At 37.4% G+C, this 17364-nt stretch overlaps 1 protein-coding gene across 1 annotated transcript; it reads left to right on the top strand.

Annotated features, from left to right (window-relative positions):
- The first annotated feature begins 2030 nt into the window (after window positions 1-2030).
- LOC122696820 (olfactory receptor 2B2-like) lies at window positions 2031-2993 on the top strand. Its single transcript, XM_043906949.1, has one exon. It carries the CDS (start codon window positions 2031-2033, stop codon window positions 2991-2993), a length of 963 nt encoding a protein of 320 aa, XP_043762884.1.
- The last annotated feature ends 14371 nt before the right edge of the window (window positions 2994-17364 follow it).

Here is a 17364-nt window from a genome sequence, read left to right as displayed (position 1 = left end):
TAGAACAAAAAACAGGTAAATTTATAAATAATTCTGCTTACTCTCCACCATCCCCATTTCTTAGAAGTGACACTTTCTTCTGTATTCTTCAAGGTAGTTTTTAATTTATGTATTAGTATCTTTATGTATGTATGTATAAAATATTGTTTTACAAATTGATAGAATCATGCTATACGAATGTTCAGTAACTCTTTTTTTTTCATTCAAAGATACATTTAAACATCATTTTACGTCTATATCTATGACTATGTTTCTCAAAGATTTTGTCAAATGAGAGCAAGGCAATTTTTAGGGGACTAGTAGTCCCAGAAAAAGTAGAACAAAATTAAAATACACATTGCTAATTTTCAAATGAACCTGAATAATCATGAAAATTTTGAATTCTGATACTGTTAAAATAATAAAATAATTTAGAGTGTCCGGTTAAGATTTCTTCAGGATGAATACACATTTATCAGGTGGAACAGACATATCAGCAGTTTTAGGAAATTCAGGGCGCTGAATAGCTTTTGCTTAAAGCATCTCAGGAGGGCCTCCTGTGTGGCTCAGAGGTAAAGACTCTGCCTGCAATGCAGGAGACACAGGAGATGTGGGTTTGATCCCTGGATTGAGAAGATCCCCTGGAGGAGGGCATGGCAACCCACTCTGGTATTGTTGCCTGAAGAATTCTATGGACAGAGGAGCCTGGCAGGCTACAGCCCATGGGATCGCAAAGAGGCGGACATGACTGAAGTGACTGGGCAAAGCGTCTCAGAGTCCCCTCATCACTATCATACTTTGACTAACATAACCATATTTCTATGTGCCAGGCACTATGCCAACCAATTTTCACTGAAAAATCACATTTATACTTCACAGCAAGTGGTTACTAGGATCCTTACTCTGAGGGTTGATAGTTTTGGGGCTAAGGAGGAAAAAGGAAGGTGAGTTTTCAACTGGCAGAGCCATCTTTCATTGGTAACCTTAGAAAATGTATAGTTTTATAAACCGTAAGTAATTCCTCTTTGAGCAACCTCAGAGACCTTGAAACACTCTAACTTCTTTCATCCACACTGCTCTGTTTCTAAGGGCCAGAGTCTAGACTAAGCAATGTGTGTATATGTTTCACATCAAGACAATGTAAAAAAGCAGTACTACCTTCACAAGTGAGAACTTGAAGATTAGAGGATAAGAAACATTCCCAGTGTAATGTAACTAATAAGGCAAGGTAGCCTATGAGCCCAAGTCCAGTTCCATATTATTAAATAATCCTATATGAATTCTGAGCTTCTAAAATAAAAAAATATATATATGTCCTCAGTTGTGTCCACTATTGATACTTTCTACATGTTCTTTTTTTTTTTTTTTTTGGAGGAGGGTGAGATTTACACAATTTTAATTAATTTTAATTTATACAATTTTTAAACAGGGAATCTCATTGGCATTAGGAGAAAATAGATGTCGATTGGGGTAAAGAGCTCACCTGCCAACAAAGGAGATGCAGGAGATGGGGGTTTGATCCCTGGATTGGGAAGATCCCCTGGAGGAGGACATGGGAACCCACTCCAGCATTCTTGCCTGGACAGTCCCACAGACAGAGGAGCCCGGCGGGTTACAGTATAGGGTCGCAAGGAGTTGGTCATGACTGAAGTGACTTAGCAGGCATGCACAGAATGAATTCAAATGGTAGGAACTGTGTCTATATCTATCTAAGAGTAGGTACCCAGGGTAGAAAGAAGTGAGGACAATGAATTTACAGAATAACAAAAGATCAAATTTTGATATTTTATATAGAATAAGTTCTGTGAATATGTAAATTGATGATACTTTAAAATTCTTGAAATTTATTTTGCTAATACACTTAAAAATAGAAACACTTGAAATACTTGGAAAGATAAATATGTATATTTTTGTCAATATATTTTCACACTATTAATAGCATCAGTCTGTAAGTTTATACAAATTGTTAGAAAAATGCTTATAACTGAGAGTAAATAAATATGTTAACTTACTTTTTATATTCCAGAGAACCAAGAGCTGAACCATTTAACATGAATAGGATCAATGAGAGTGTCCCCAAAGAGTTCATCCTCTTAGGTTTCTCAGATCGACCATGGCTGGAACTTCCACTCTTTGTGGTGTTCCTGATTTCCTATATCTTGACCATCCTGGGCAATCTAGCAATAATTATTGTGTCCCGTCTGGATTCCAAGCTCCATACCCCCATGTATTTTTTTCTTACCAATCTCTCACTCTTGGACCTTTGCTACACCACAAGTACAGTTCCACAAATGCTGGTAAACATATGCAGCCTCAGGAAGGTGATTAGTTACGGCGGCTGTGTGGCACAGCTTTTCATTTTCCTGGCTTTGGGTTCCACCGAATGTCTCCTCCTGGCTGTCATGTCCTTTGATAGGTTTGTAGCTATTTGCCGGCCTCTCCACTACTCCATCATCATGCACCACAAGCTCTGCCTCCAGCTGGCAGCTGCATCCTGGGTTAGTGGCTTCAGCAACTCAGTTTTGCAGTCCACCTTGACCCTGCAGATGCCACTCTGTGGCCACAAGGAAGTAGATCACTTCTTCTGTGAAGTCCCTGCTCTGCTCAGGTTGTCATGTGTAGACACAACAGCAAATGAAGCCGAACTATTCTTTATCAGTGTGCTATTCCTTCTGATACCTGTGACACTCATTCTGATATCATACACTTTTATTGTCCAAGCAGTGTTGAGAATACAATCAGTGGAAGGTCGGCAAAAAGCATTTGGAACATGTGGCTCCCATTTGATAGTGGTGTCACTTTTTTATGGCACTGCTATCTATATGTACCTGCAACCACCATCCCCTGCCTCCAAGGATCGGGGAAAGATGGTATCCCTCTTCTATGGAATCATCACACCCATGTTGAACCCCCTTATATACACACTTAGGAACAAAGATGTAAAGGGAGCATTTAAGAGGCTGATTGCAAGGGTTTTCTTAATCAAGAACTATCCAAATGGTAGGCCTTGTTAAAGCCTTGACGTTTACTATTTTAATAATTTAATAATAATTTAAGTTAAATGAAACATGTCGAAGCTGCTTTAATCTGACTATTGTTAGAACTATTATGGTGAGCTTCTTCAAATAAAATGTCACTGACAAAAAACTGCACTTCTTTCCTACTCTCTACCTATAGTCATTGCACAAGTCCTGAGAATTGGTGCATTATGATCCCCTAAAATAGTGTAAGCTTAAAACATTTAAAGTCTCAGGCTTTATAACACTGGTTTGTGTACTTGGTAAAGAGTCTTAAACTTCTGTGAATCTAGAATAAAAACTTAGGAAACATAACATTTTTATACACATTCAAATATGCTTACACACACCAAAAATATTTTCTTAATTACAGGAGATAGAACAGAAGTCCATAAAGCCATACAAAGCCCCCTCCTCTTATAGATATAAAGTTAATGATAATAGCTTAAATTTTAACACTATTCCCACCTCAACACAATATTTGGGTTCCACAATGATTTTTCTTCCAGTTTTACCTGGATCTCCTCTCATGTCTATACTTTCCATTACTCCTAAATTGAAGTATCTTATCCTATTCCATCTACCAAATAAATTTGTAGCTATATTTTAGACCTGAATCACACACTTTTTTTTTTAAATTTTATTTTATTTTTTTATTAGTTGGAGGCTAATTACTTCACATCATTTCAGTGGGTTTTGTCATACATTGACATGAATCAGCCATGGAGTTACATGTATTCCCCATCCCGATACCCCCTCCCACCTCCCTCTCCACCCAATTCCTCTGGGTCTTCCCACTGCACCAGGCCCGAGCACTTGTCTCATGCATCCCACCTGGACTGGTGATCTGTTTCACTATAGATAACATACATGCGGTTCTCTTGAAACACCCCACCCTCACCTTCTCCCACAGAGTTCAAAAGTCTGTTCTGTACATCTGTGTCTCTTTTTCTGTTTTGCATATAGGGTTATCATTACCATCTTTCTAAATTCCATATATATGTGTTAGTATGCTGTAATGTTCTTTATCTTTCTGGCTTACTTCACTCTGTATATTGGGCTCCAGTTTCATCCATCTCATTAGAACTGATTCAAATGAATTCTTTTTAACGGCTGAGTAATATTCCATGGTGTATATGTACCACAGCTTCCTTATCCATTCGTCTGCTGATGGGCATCTAGGTTGTTTCCATGTCCTGGCTATTATAAACAGTGCTGTGATGAACATTGGGGTGCACGTGTCTCTTTCAGATCTGGTTTCCTCAGTGTGTATGCCCAGGAGTGGGATTGCTGGGTCATATGGCAGTTCTATTTCCAGTTTTTTAAGAAATCTCCACACTGTTTACCATAGCGGCTGTACTAGTTTGCATTCCCACCAACAGTGTAAGAGGGTTCCCTTTTCTCCACACCCTCTCCAGCATTTATTGCTTGTAGACTTTTGGATAGCAGCCATCCTGACTGGTGTGTAATGGTACCTCATTGAGGTTTTGATTTGCATTTCTCTGATAATGAGTGATGTTGAGCATCTTTTCATGTGTTTGTTAGCCATCTGTATGTCTTCTTTGGAGAAATGTCTGTTTAGTTCTTTGGTCCATTCTTTGATTGGGTCATTTATTTTTCTGGAATTGAGCTTCAGGACTTGCTTGTATATTTTTGAGATTAATCCTTTGTCTGTTTCTTTATTTGCTATTATTTTCTTCCATTCTGAAGGCTGTCTTTTCACCTGACTTATAGTTTCCTTTGTTGTGCAAAAGCTTTTAAGTTTGATTAGGTCCCATTTGTTTAGTTTTGCTTTTATTTCCAATATTCTGGGAGGTGGGTCATAGAGGATCTTGCTGTGATTTATGTCAGAGAGTGTTTTACCTATGTTCTCCTCTAGGAGTTTTATAGTTTCTGGTCTTACATTTAGATCTTTAATACATTTTGAGTTTATTTTTGTGTATGGTGTTAGAAAGTGTTCTAGTTTCATTCTTTTACAAGTGGTTGACCAGTTTTCCCAGCACCACTTGTTAAAGAGGTTGTCTTTTTTCCATTGTATATCCTTGCCTCCTTTGTCAAAGATAAGGTGTCCATAAGTTCGTGGATTTATCTCTGGGCTTTCTATTCTGTGCCATTGATCTATATTTCTGTCCTTGTGCCAGTACCATACTGTCTTGATGACTGTGGCTTTGTAGTAGAGTCTGAAGTCAGGCAGGTTGATTCCTCCAGTTCCATTCTTCTTTCTCAAGATTACTTTGGCTATTCGAGGTTTTTTGTATTTCCATACAAATTGTGAAATTATTTGTTCTAGTTCTGTGAAAAATACCGTTGGTAGCTTGATAGGGATTGCATTGAATCTATAGATTGCTTTGGGTAGAATAGCCATTTTGACAATATTGATTCTTCCAATCCATGAACACGGTATGTTTCTCCATCTGTTTGTGTCCTCTTTGATTTCTTTCATCAGTGTTTTATAGTTTTCTATGTATAGGGCTTTTGTTTCTTTAGGTAGATATACTCCTAAGTATTTTATTCTTTTTGTTGCAGTGGTGTTGGTATTGTTTCCTTAATTTCTCTTTCTGGTTTTTCATTGTTAGTATATAGGAATGCAAGGGATTTCTGTGTGTTAATTTTATATCCTGCAACTTCACTATATTCATTGATTAGCTCTAGTAATTTTCTGGAAGAGTCTTTAGGGTTTTCTATGTAGAGGATCATGTCATCTGCAAACAGCGAGAGTTTCACTTCTTCTTTTCCTATCTGGATTCCTTTTACTTCTTTTTCTGCTCTGATTGCTGTGGCCAGAACTTCCAACACTATGTTGAATAGTAGTGGTGAGAGTGGGCACCCTTGTCTTGTTCCTGATTTCAGGGGAAATGCTTTCAATTTTTCACCATTGAGGGTGATGCTTGCTGTGGGTTTGTCATATATAGCTTTTTTTATGTTGAGGTATCTTCCTTCTATTCCTGCTTTTTGGAGAGTTTTAATCATAAATGAGTGTTGAATTTTGTCAAAGGCTTTCTCTGCATCTATTGAGATAATCATATGGTTTTTATCTTTCAATTTGTTAATGTGGTGTATTACATTGATTGATTTGTGGATATTAAAGAATCCTTGCATTCCTGGGATAAAGCCCACTTGGTCATGGTGTATGATTTTTTTAATATGTTGTTGGATTCTGTTTGCCAGAATTTTGTTAAGGATTTTTGCATCTATGTTCATCAGTGATATTGGCCTGTAGTTTTCTTTTTTTGTGGCATCTTTGTCTGGTTTTGGAATTAGGGTGATGGTGGCCTCATAGAATGAGTTTGGAAGCTTACCTTCTTCTGCAATTTTCTGGAAGGGTTTGAGTAAGATAGGTGTTAGCTCTTCTCTAAATTTTTGATAGAATTCAGCTGTGAAGCCATCTGGTCCTGGGCTTTTGTTTGCTGGAAGATTTCTGATGACAGTTTCGATTTCCTTGCTTGTGATGGGTCTGTTAAGATCTTCTATTTCTTCCTGGTTCAGTTTTGGAAAGTTATACTTTTCTAAGAATTTGTCCATTTCATCCAAGTTGTCCATTTTATTGGCATAGAGCTTCTGGTAGTAGTCTCTTATGATCCTTTGTATTTCAGTGTTGTCTGTTGTGATCTCTCCATTTTCATTTCTAATTTTGTTAATTTGGTTCTTCTCTCTTTGTTTCTTAATGAGTCTTGCTAATGGTTTGTCAATTTTGTTTATTTTTTCAAAAAACCAGCTTTTAGCTTTGTTGATTTTTGCTATGGTCTCTTTAGTTTCTTTTGCATTTATTTCTGCCCTAATTTTTAAGATTTCTTTCCTTCTGCTAACCCTGGGGTTCTTCATTTCTTCCTTCTCTAATTGCTTTAGGTGTAGAGTTAGGTTATTTATTTGGCTTTTTTCTTGTTTCTTGATGTAAGCCTGTAATGTTATGAACCTTCCCCTTAGCACTGCTTTTACAGTGTCCCATAGGTTTTGGGTTGTTGTGTTTTCATTTTCATTCATTTCTATACATATTTTGATTTCTTCTTTGATTTCTTCTATGATTTGTTGGTTATTCAGAAGCGTGTTATTTAGCCTCCATATGTTTGAATTTTTAACAATTTTTTTCCTGTAATTGAGATCTAATCTTACTGCACTGTGGTCAGAAAAGATGACTGGAATGATTTCAATTTTTTTGAATTTTCCAAGACCAGATTTATGGCCCAGGATGTGATCTATTCTGGAGAAGGTTCCGTGTGCACTTGAGAAAAAGGTGAAGTTGATTGTTTTGGGGTGAAATGTCCTATAGATATCAATTAGGTCTAGCTGGTCCATTGTGTTATTTAAGGTTTGTGTTTCCTTGTTAATTTTCTGTTTAGTTGATCTATCCATAGTTGTGAGTGGGGTATTAAAGTCTCCCACTATTATTGTGTTACTATTAATTTCCTCTTTCATACTCGTTAGCATTTGCCATACATATTGCGGTGCTCCTATGTTGGGTGCATATATACTTATAATTGTTATATCTTCTTCTTGGATTGATCCTTTGATCATTATGTAGTGTCCTTCTTTGTTTCTTTTCACATCCTTTATTTGAAAGTCTATTTTATCTGATATGAGTATTGCGACTCCTGCTTTCTTTCGGTCTCCGTTTGCGTGAAATATTTTTTTCCAGCCCTTCACTTTTAGTCTGTATGTGTCTCTTGTTTTGAGGTGGGTCTCTTGTAGACAGCATATATAAGGGTCTTGTTTTTGTATCCATTCAGCCAATCTTTGTCTTTTGATTGGGGCATTCAACCCATTTACATTTAAGGTAATTATTGATAGGTGTGGTCCCGTTGCCATTTACTTTGTTGTTTTGGGTTCACGTTTATACAACCTTTCTGTGTTTCCTGTCTAGAGAAGATCCTTTAGCATTTGTTAAAGAGCTGGTTTGGTGGTGCTGAATTCTCTCAGCTTTTGCTTGTCTGTAAAGCTTTTGAATTCTCCTTCATATCTGAATGAGATCCTTGCTGGATACAGTAATCTAGGTTGTAGGTTATTCTCTTTCATTACTTTCAGTATGTCCTGCCATTCCCTTCTGGCCTGAAGGGTTTCTATTGATAGATCAGCTGTTATCCTTATGGGAATCCCTTTGTGTGTTATTTGTTGTTTCTCCCTTGCTGCTTTTAGACTTTGTTCTTTGTGTTTGATCTTTGTTAATTTGATTAATATGTGTCTTGGGGTGTTTCACCTTGGGTTTATCCTGTTTGGGACTCTCTGGGTTTCTTGGACTTGGGTGGCTATTTCCTTCCCCATTTTAGGGAAGTTTTCAGCTATTATCTCGAGTATTTTCTCATGGCCTTTCTTTTTGTCTTCTTCTTCTGGGACTCCTATGATTTGAATGTTGGGGCATTTCACATTGTCCCAGAGGTCCCTGAGGTTGTCCTCATTTCTTTTGATTCTTTTTTCTTTTTTCCTCTCTGCTTCATTTATTTCTACCATTTTATCTTCTACCTCACTTATCCTATCTTCTGTCTACGTTATTCTACTCTTGGTTCCCTCCAGAGTGTTTTTTATCTCATTCATTGCATTATTCATTTTTAATTGACTCTTTTTTATTTCTTCTAGGTCTTTATTAAACATTTCTTGCATCTTTTCAATCTTTGTCTCCAGGCTATTTATCTGTAACTCCATTTTGTTTTCAAGATTTTGGACCATTTTTATTATCATTATTCTAAATTATTTTTCAGGTAGATTCCCTATCTCCTCCTCTTTTGTTTGACTTGGTGGGCATTTTTCATGTTCCTTTACCTGTTGGGTATTTCTCTGCCTTTTCATCTTGTTTAGATTGCTGTGTCTGGAGTGGGCTTTCTGTATTCTGGAGGTCTGTGGTGTGGAGGTTTCACCCAGTGGGTGGGGTTGGACGATTGGCTTGTCAAGGTTTCCTGGTTAGGGAAGCTTGCGTCGGTGTTCTGCTGCGTGGAACTTGATTTCTTCTCTCTGGAGAGCAATGGAGTGCCCAGTAATGAGTTTTGAGATGGGTCTATGTGTTAGGTGTGACCTTGGGCAGCCTGTATGTTGACGTTCAGGGCTATGTTCCTGCGTTGCTGGAGAATTTGCGTGGTATGTCTCGCTCTAAAACTTATTGGCTCTTGGGTGGTGGTTGGTTTCAGTGTAGGCATGGAGGCTTTTGGACGGTCTCTTATTACTTAAAGTTCCATGTAGTCAGGAGTTTTCTGGTGTTCTTAGGTTTTGGGCTTAAGTCTCCTGCCTCTGGATTTCAGTTTTATTCTTCCAGTAGTCTCAGGACTTCTCCAACTATACAGCACTGATAATAAAACTTCTAGGTTAATGGCGACAAGATTCTCCCCCATTAGGGACACCCAGAGAGGTTCACAGAGTTACATGAAGAAGAGGAGAGGGAGGAGGGAGATAGAGATGAGCAGGAAGAGAAAAAGGGGGACTCAAGAGGAGAGAGACAGATCTACACAGTTGTCTGTTCCCAGAGTGTTCTCCGTAGCCCAGGCACCCACAAAGATTCACAGAATTGGATTGGGAAGAGAAGAGGGAGGGAGGAAATAGAGGTGTTCTGAGGTAGAAAACAGAGAGTCAAGATTGGGAGAGAATAATCAACACACTCCTGAATAAAAATGGGAACTGAATATTGGATTCTTAAATGTTTACAATTTATATCATATACTGAAAAACAAAAATTAAAAATCTAGGAATCACACACTCTTTATTGGAATTTTTTTCATGATTCCCTTACCCTCTATGTTATCTGTCTCCTTTTAAGCTCTAAAGCAATTAGACTCTAAATCATAAAACTAGCACAGTATATAATGATATTCATTGCTTATTCAATGTGCTTTTCTTATGTAAGAAGGAAACCTTATTATGTTAGCTCCCTTGGGAAACATAGATTATAATTTATACTTCTTCCAGATGGCCTTCAGAGCTCATCAAAGTGCTGAGAAAATTTTTTACACACTGTGAGTTTGTTTTTGCCTGATTTTATGAATAGCTGGCATGTTGCAGTCCATGGGGTAACAAAGAGTCAGACATGACTGACTGACTGAACTGAACTAATGAATAGTTGCACCATAATAATTTTAACTGTTTCTTTTTCTAATCACTTCTTCTACTAAATACAAAACCAGAAAATACTGTAACTAAGAAACACAATTAGCTTGTTTCCTTTGAATACCTTACAGTAACAAGGTACATTTCTACCTCAGTGTAATTTTTTGACACAACAGTGGTGGATCTTAAAACTTCAGCCTCCATCAAGACCACCTGGAGGGCTTTTAAAATCCAAGATTCCTGGGAGTCAACCCACCTACACTCCTAGATTTTCTAAAGTAGGAGGTCTGGAGGGAGGTGCTGGGAATTGCATTTCTAGTTAATTCTCAGGTTGTGCAGATCAGGGACTGCACTTTAAGGACTACTGTGCTAATGGTTAAAACGAATAAAGAGGTCTTGCTAAGATCCTCTATGACCCACCTCCCAGAATATTGGAAATAAAAGCAAAAATAAACAAATGGGACCTAATCAAACTTAAAAGCTTTTGCACAACAAAGGAAACTATAAGTCAGGTGAAAAGACAGCCTTCAGAATGGGAGAAAATAATAGCAAATAAAGAAACAGACAAAGGATTAATCTCAAAAATATACAAGCAACTCCTGAAGCTCAATTCCAGAAAAATAAATGACCCAATCAAAAAATGGACCAAAGAACTAAACAGACATTTCTCCAAAGAAGACATACAGATGGCTAACAAACACATGAAAAGATGCTCAACATCACTCATTATCAGAGAAATGCAAATCAAAACCTCAGTGAGGTACCATTACACCCCAGTCAGGATGGCTGCTATCCAAAAGTCTACAAGCAATAAATGCTGGAGAGGGTGTGGAGAAAAGGGAACCCTCTTACACTGTTGGTGGGAATGCAAACTAGTACAGCCGCTATGGAAAACAGTGTGGAGATTTCTTAAAAAACTGGAAATAGAACTGCCATATGACCTAGCAATCCCACTCCTGGGCATACACACTGAGGAAACCAGATCTGAAAGAGACACGTGCACCCCAATGTTCATCGCAGCACTGTTTATAATAGCCAGGACATGGAAGCAGCCTAGATGCCCATCAGCAGATGAATGGATAAGGAAGCTGTGGTACATATACACCATGGAATATTACTCAGCCATTAAAAAGAATTCATTTGAATCAGTCCTAATGAGATGGATGAAACTGGAGCCCCTTATACAGAGTGAAGTAAGCCAGAAAGATAAAGAACATTACAGCATACTAACAAATATATATGGAATTTAGAAAGATGGTAACGATAACCCTATATGCAAAACAGAAAAAGAGACACAGAAATACAGAACAGACTTTTGAACTCTGTGGGAGAATGTGAGGGTGGGATATTTCAAAAGAACAGCATGTATACTATCTATGGTGAAATAGATCACCAGCCCAGGTGGGATGCATGAGACAAGTGCTTGGGCCTGGTGCAGTGGGAAGACCCAGAGGAATCGGGTGGAGAGGGAGGTGGGAGGGGGGATCGGGATGGGGAATACGTGTAAATCCATGGCTGATTCATGTCAGTGTATGACAAAACCCACTGAAATGTTGTGAAGTAATTAGCCTCCAACTAATAAAAAAAAAATTAAAAAAAAATAAAAAATATATATATATATATAAAGAGTCTGTGGTGACCCAAGGATGAAAGAATAGATAAAACCAAGGAGGGTCTTGGAACGAAAAATGCAGGACCAAAAAAACAGACCCTTATCATCCTTCCCTTCCCCATGTTGTAACTATTAACAGATTTCAGGTCCTCCTGAGCATTATAACCTTATCTCCCAGCTTACCCCATAGGGAGAAGGTTTAAGTGCTATGTTCAGAGGAAAGAAATTGGTAGTGAATGTCTTAGAAACAATCTACCTCAAGCTTGGGAAAGATAATATAGAAAAATGTCTTCATGGCCTTGGGCAAATAAAGACTTCTTAAACAGGACACAAAAGTATTGACAATATACAAAAAAAAGTTAAGTTAAGATTCATTAAAATTTTAAACTTCTGATCATCAAAAGACACAGTTGAATATCAAAAGGCAAGTCACTGAGTAATGGAGAAAATACTTACAACCCATATAGCTGATAGGAAAAACTCGTATCCTGAATTGGTAAAGAACTCAAGCATCAATACTGAAGAAGACAAAAGGGAATCCTTTTGTACTGTTGGTGGGAAAATAAACTGACACAACCACTGTGGAAAACAGTATGGAAGTTCCTTAAAAACTAGAAATAAAACTACTATATGACCAAGCAATCCCACTATTGGGCATATACTCCAAGAAAATCACAATTCAAAAAGACACATGTACCCCTATGTTCATTGCAGCACTATTTACAATAACCAGGACATGGAAGCAACCTAACATGGATGTCCATGTCCATCAACAGATGAATGAATAAAGAATATGTGGTGTATATAAACAATGGAATATTACCCAGCCATTAAAAAGAACAAAATCAGGTCATTTGTAGAGAAGTGAATGAACCTATAGCCTGTCATACAGAATGAAGTAAGTCAGAAAGAGAAAAACAAGTATCATATATTAATGCGTGTGTGTGGAATATAGAAAAAATGGTACAGACAAACCTAGGTCCAGGGCAGAAATAGAGACCCACTTGTAGAGAATGGATGTGTGGATACAGTGAGGGAAAGGAAGGGTGAGATGAATTGGGAGATTAGGTCTGATATAAATACACTACCATGTATAATAGATAACTGGTGAGAATCTGTGGTATAGCACAGGGAACTCAGCTCAGTGCTTTGTGATGACCTAGATAGATGGGATGGTGCGGGCAGAGGGTGGTTCATGAGGGAGGGAATATATATACACTATAGATGATTCACTTTGTTCTATAGCAGAAACTAACACGACATTGTGAAGCAATTATATTTCAATCAAAAAACCTTATAGAACACTGTAGAAAATAAACAGAAAAGAAAAGATACAGTGAGTTGGATGATGCTGAAATAAAGAAAACTAGAAAGAATTCAGCATGACTCTAAAGCAAACTAAGGCAAGTCATGAAAAATAGGACCAGATTTTAGTTATATCTTAAATCCAGTTGCTTTAATTTTTTTTCAATATTATGTAAGCTTATTTCCCCTAGTCCATGTCATTTGGCAGAGACAGCACAAAAAGTAAATGGTAGAAAAATGTTCTACTTCTCATGCCATAGGCATATATGTGGTTTCTCTCACATTTGAGATACACATCTGCACACATACACAAATCCAGGATATCTAGAATACTTTGGCATTTGGATTCTTGTGGAAACAGGAGCTTACTCATCTATGGCTGTCCTTATTTCTTGGACTTCAGAAATATGCTATTATTTAAAGAATAAATAAAACTAAATGTTCTTATTTAAGGAATATAGCATTAAAGTCCAAGCAAGTTCCAATTCATTAGCCCTGAAAACTTACTGCTGAGGAAAGCAGAAAGGAAAACAGGATAGTTAAAGAAGCCTTAAGCCTTCCCTGGTGGCTTAGATAGTAAAGAACTTGACTACATTGCAGGAGACCCGGGTTCTATTCCTGGGTCAGGAAGAGCTCCTGGAGAAGGGAATAGCTACCCCCTCCAGTATTCTTGCCTGGAGAATTCCATGGACAGAGAAGCCTGGTAGGCTGCTGCAAAGAGTCAGACAAGACTGAGCAACTAACACTATGTCAAGAGTCATTTCTGGAGAAGGCTGTGATGCATAGCTGAAGCTGTCCAGATACCTTTTTGTGAAGAAGGGAAAAAAAAGTCCTTCCCTAATTTTTAGACTTCCTGTTTACAAACTAAAATGAATATCTTTGAAATGATTCATCTCAACCAGTTAAAGGCAGTTAGACTCTGTTAAGTTAAAGGTATATATGTAGGAGTAAAATGTAAGACAAAGTAACATAACAGATGGATGAAGTGGTAAAATATTATTTGAAGCCAGATTGTGATAAGTTAAAGATATATTCATGATTATGTCCAACCCTTGCAACCCAGGTACGGTAACCTGCCAGGCTCCTCTGTCCATGGGATTTCCCAGGCAAGAATACTGGAGTGGGTTGTCATTTACTACGTTAATAAATGAAACAGAGATACAGCTAGTAAGGCAAGAAAGAAAATAAATAAATGTAATTATAAAACATTCAGTAATAAACAGAAAGCAGGAAAAGAGGGGAAAAGAAAAAACAGATAAAAAAATAGGAAACAATAAGTATGACAGATGACAGATTTAAATGCAAGCATATTGATAATCACGTTAAATGTAATTGAAGAAAGAATACAAAAAAAAATCCCCAACTTTCACTTTAAAGAACTAGGAAATAAGAACAAATGGAAACTCAATAATAACAGAAGAAAAGGAAATAACAAAATATCAAATTTCAGTAGAAGTGAAATCAATAAAATAGAAAACAAAAAAATTTTTAAAAACTATGAAACCAAAAGCATGTTCTTTGGGACTACTAATAAAATTAATAAACCTCTTACCCAGAATGATTGGAGGGAGGGAGACACAATTACCAATATGAAGTATGAAACAAGGATATCATTACAGACACTACAGATAATTTAAAAAAATAATAAATAATTACTAAAATTCATGCCAATAAATTCAACAATTTATGGAATGAGAAAGTTTCTTGAATTACACATACTATCTAAAATTTGTTCAAGAATATTCTGAATAGTCTTTAATCTGATAGAGAAATTGAATTTGGAGCTAAAAAAAAAAGTCACAAAGAATTCCAGGAATTGATGGTTTCACTGGTGAATTCTACCATTTAGTTAAAAATACCAGTTCTACACAAACTCTTCCAGAAAACTGAAGCAGATTGAATACTTCTGAATTCATCCTTTAAGGCCAGCACTACTCTGACAACAGAAACAGAAAGTTATAAGAAAACAAAAAAGACCAATATTCCTCATGAACATAGATGCAAAAAAACTTAAAATTTTAGCAAATTAAATCCCACAGTGCACAAAAAGAACTACATATCTTGACCAATGGGGGTTTATTACAGGAGTGAAAGATGGATTTACAGTTTAAAATCAACATAATTCACCATACTAACTGCCTAAAAAGAGAACAAACTATATGGTCATCTCAAAAGAAGCAGAAAAATTCAACATTCATTTATAAATAAAACTTGCAGTAAACTAAGAATAAAAGACACAATCACAAACTGAAAAACAGTTTCCAAAACATTAAACTCCAGCTCTACTTTTCTCTATCAGGAAAAAGGCAAAATGCTAACTCTGGCCACTACAATTCCATACTGTCCTGGGGGTTCTGGTCAGTGCAATAAGGGGAAAAAATAGAAAGTACTTATTATAGAGAAGTAAAACTGTCCTTATCCATAGATAAGATGACCCATGGTCATCTATAGGATATGTGTTGGAATCTACCCCCAAAAAGTTATTGAAACTAATTGGTGGATTTAGTAAGGTTGGAAGTTAAACAATAGAGAAATTATATCTCTACATAACAGCATTAAATCCTCAAATTGAAATAAAAATACAATCTGCAATAGTATCAAAAATATGAGCTATAGAAGGACTAAATTTTAAGATGAACTTAGTCCAGGACTCCATTCATCAGCTGGCTCATGTGTGGCTCCATTCCAACAGAGGGTCCATGACAGTATTTTGTGTCTGCTGATATCAGTGTTATCCTGGCCCCTTCTACCCAATAATCCTTGAAAAATCTGAAAGTTTCCATTTCCCCAGTACACAGTTATTCTGGTAAATAACTAGAGTGCCATTTGGAAAGGAACTGGGGAAATTGTTACTGAAGATCAATACAAAGCCTCAATTTATGAGTGTCGTGACATTGGCTGTCCTTCTTCAGTGGGCACTGTCTCTTTTTAGTTCCGTGATCTCTTCTGATTCTCAGTACCAGCACATATCAGGAAACTGGACAAAGAATTCTGATTTTTAAAAGTGGAGGCAAATTGCTACTTATCCCTGTGTGTTAGGGCCCCTTGGAAAAATGGCTGAATCCAGAATGCGACTGAAAAGTTTAATAAGATTAACCTCGATATTTTGTGCTAAAAAGTAAGGAAGTGTTCAAAGAATGTCAGGGACATAGCAAAAGGACAGAGAAATGTGGTTGTATAAAATGCTCATATGATAGGAAGCTGGGTAAAGGGTTCACAGTAACTCTCTTCACTATGACTCTTCTGTAGGTATGGGCTTCCCAGATGGCTTAGTGGTAAAGAATCCACCTGTCAATGCAGAAGGCCCAGGTTCGATCCCTGGGTTGGGAAGATTCCCGGGAGGAGGGCAAGGCAACCCACTCCACTACTCTTGCCTGGAGAATCCCATGAACAGAGGAATACTGGTGGGCTACAGCCCATGGGGTTGCAAAGGAATCGGACACGAATTCGAGACTAAACAACAGCGACACAAATAGTATTACAACTCTTCCGTAAGTTTGAAATTATGACAAAACCAAAAAGTTTTGAAACAACTTCTGGGGATTTCCCTGGTGGTCCAATGGTTAAAAATCCACCTTGCTGTGCAGGGCACATGGGTTTGATCCCTGGTTGGGGAACTAAGATCCCTCATGCCTCGGGGCAATTGCAATCAGCTAAAAAATACTTTAAAAAAATAACAAAAAGCAAAAAAGTCTGGCACCTAAAAGAACACTAACTGTTTTTAGAAAGGTCTCAGGCCTGACTAAGTCTTCTCAGCCTTAAAGATGATTTCAAGGAGATAAGACTTCTTATCCAATATAAAAACAAGTGCCCCCCTTCCCTCCACTCTGATACTCAAAGACTAAAGGAAGTACAGATATTAGTTACCTTACATATGTCCCACTGGTTTTCCTTTCTGGGCAGAAAAGCAAAGTTGTCTGATTGCTTCACTGGAATATGTATTCCCAAAGGCTTCAGTGAAGATAGTAAAATATTTTTAGATCTCCAATCTGAGAAGTTCAGGAACATTTTAAAGTATAAATGGTCTTTATTACTTTAGAATAGTCCTTTAGGAGTCTGAAGGTCTGATCTCAGACTCCTGGTGTGCAATAGGCTGAAGCCTACCATGGGCTTCACAAATGGAAAGTGTACCAACTTAACAGGAATCCTGGAACCCACCACAAGTCGAGGGTCAAAGTGACTGAGGCCCAGGTTGTAGGTTTAAACCACATACTTGTTTAGTGAGTATTTGCTCTCTCACACTGGCCTCCTTGTAGGAATTATCTGTGCAAGTTCAGAAGCAAGTTTCAAGGTAAAGTGACAGAAGGGCAAATATCCTCAAGAACAGAGACCACAAATCAGCTTCCAAGGATTAAAACCTATTTTCAGAAGAAAGGAAAAAATAGTGAGAGAAGAAGAATTACTGCAGATGTAAATCCTGACAATATT

This window comes from Cervus elaphus, chromosome 7 (genome assembly GCF_910594005.1).
Source record: "Cervus elaphus chromosome 7, mCerEla1.1, whole genome shotgun sequence".
Taxonomy (NCBI): domain Eukaryota; kingdom Metazoa; phylum Chordata; class Mammalia; order Artiodactyla; family Cervidae; genus Cervus; species Cervus elaphus.
Note: the sequence above shows the minus strand (reverse complement) of the source record. Positions and strands in the feature narration are given on the sequence as shown.

Excerpts from the sequence above, each read along its gene's own strand:
- LOC122696820 (XM_043906949.1), top strand. The coding sequence starts at position 2,031 with ATGAATAGGATCAATGAGAGTGTCCCCAAAGAGTTCATCCTCTTAGGT.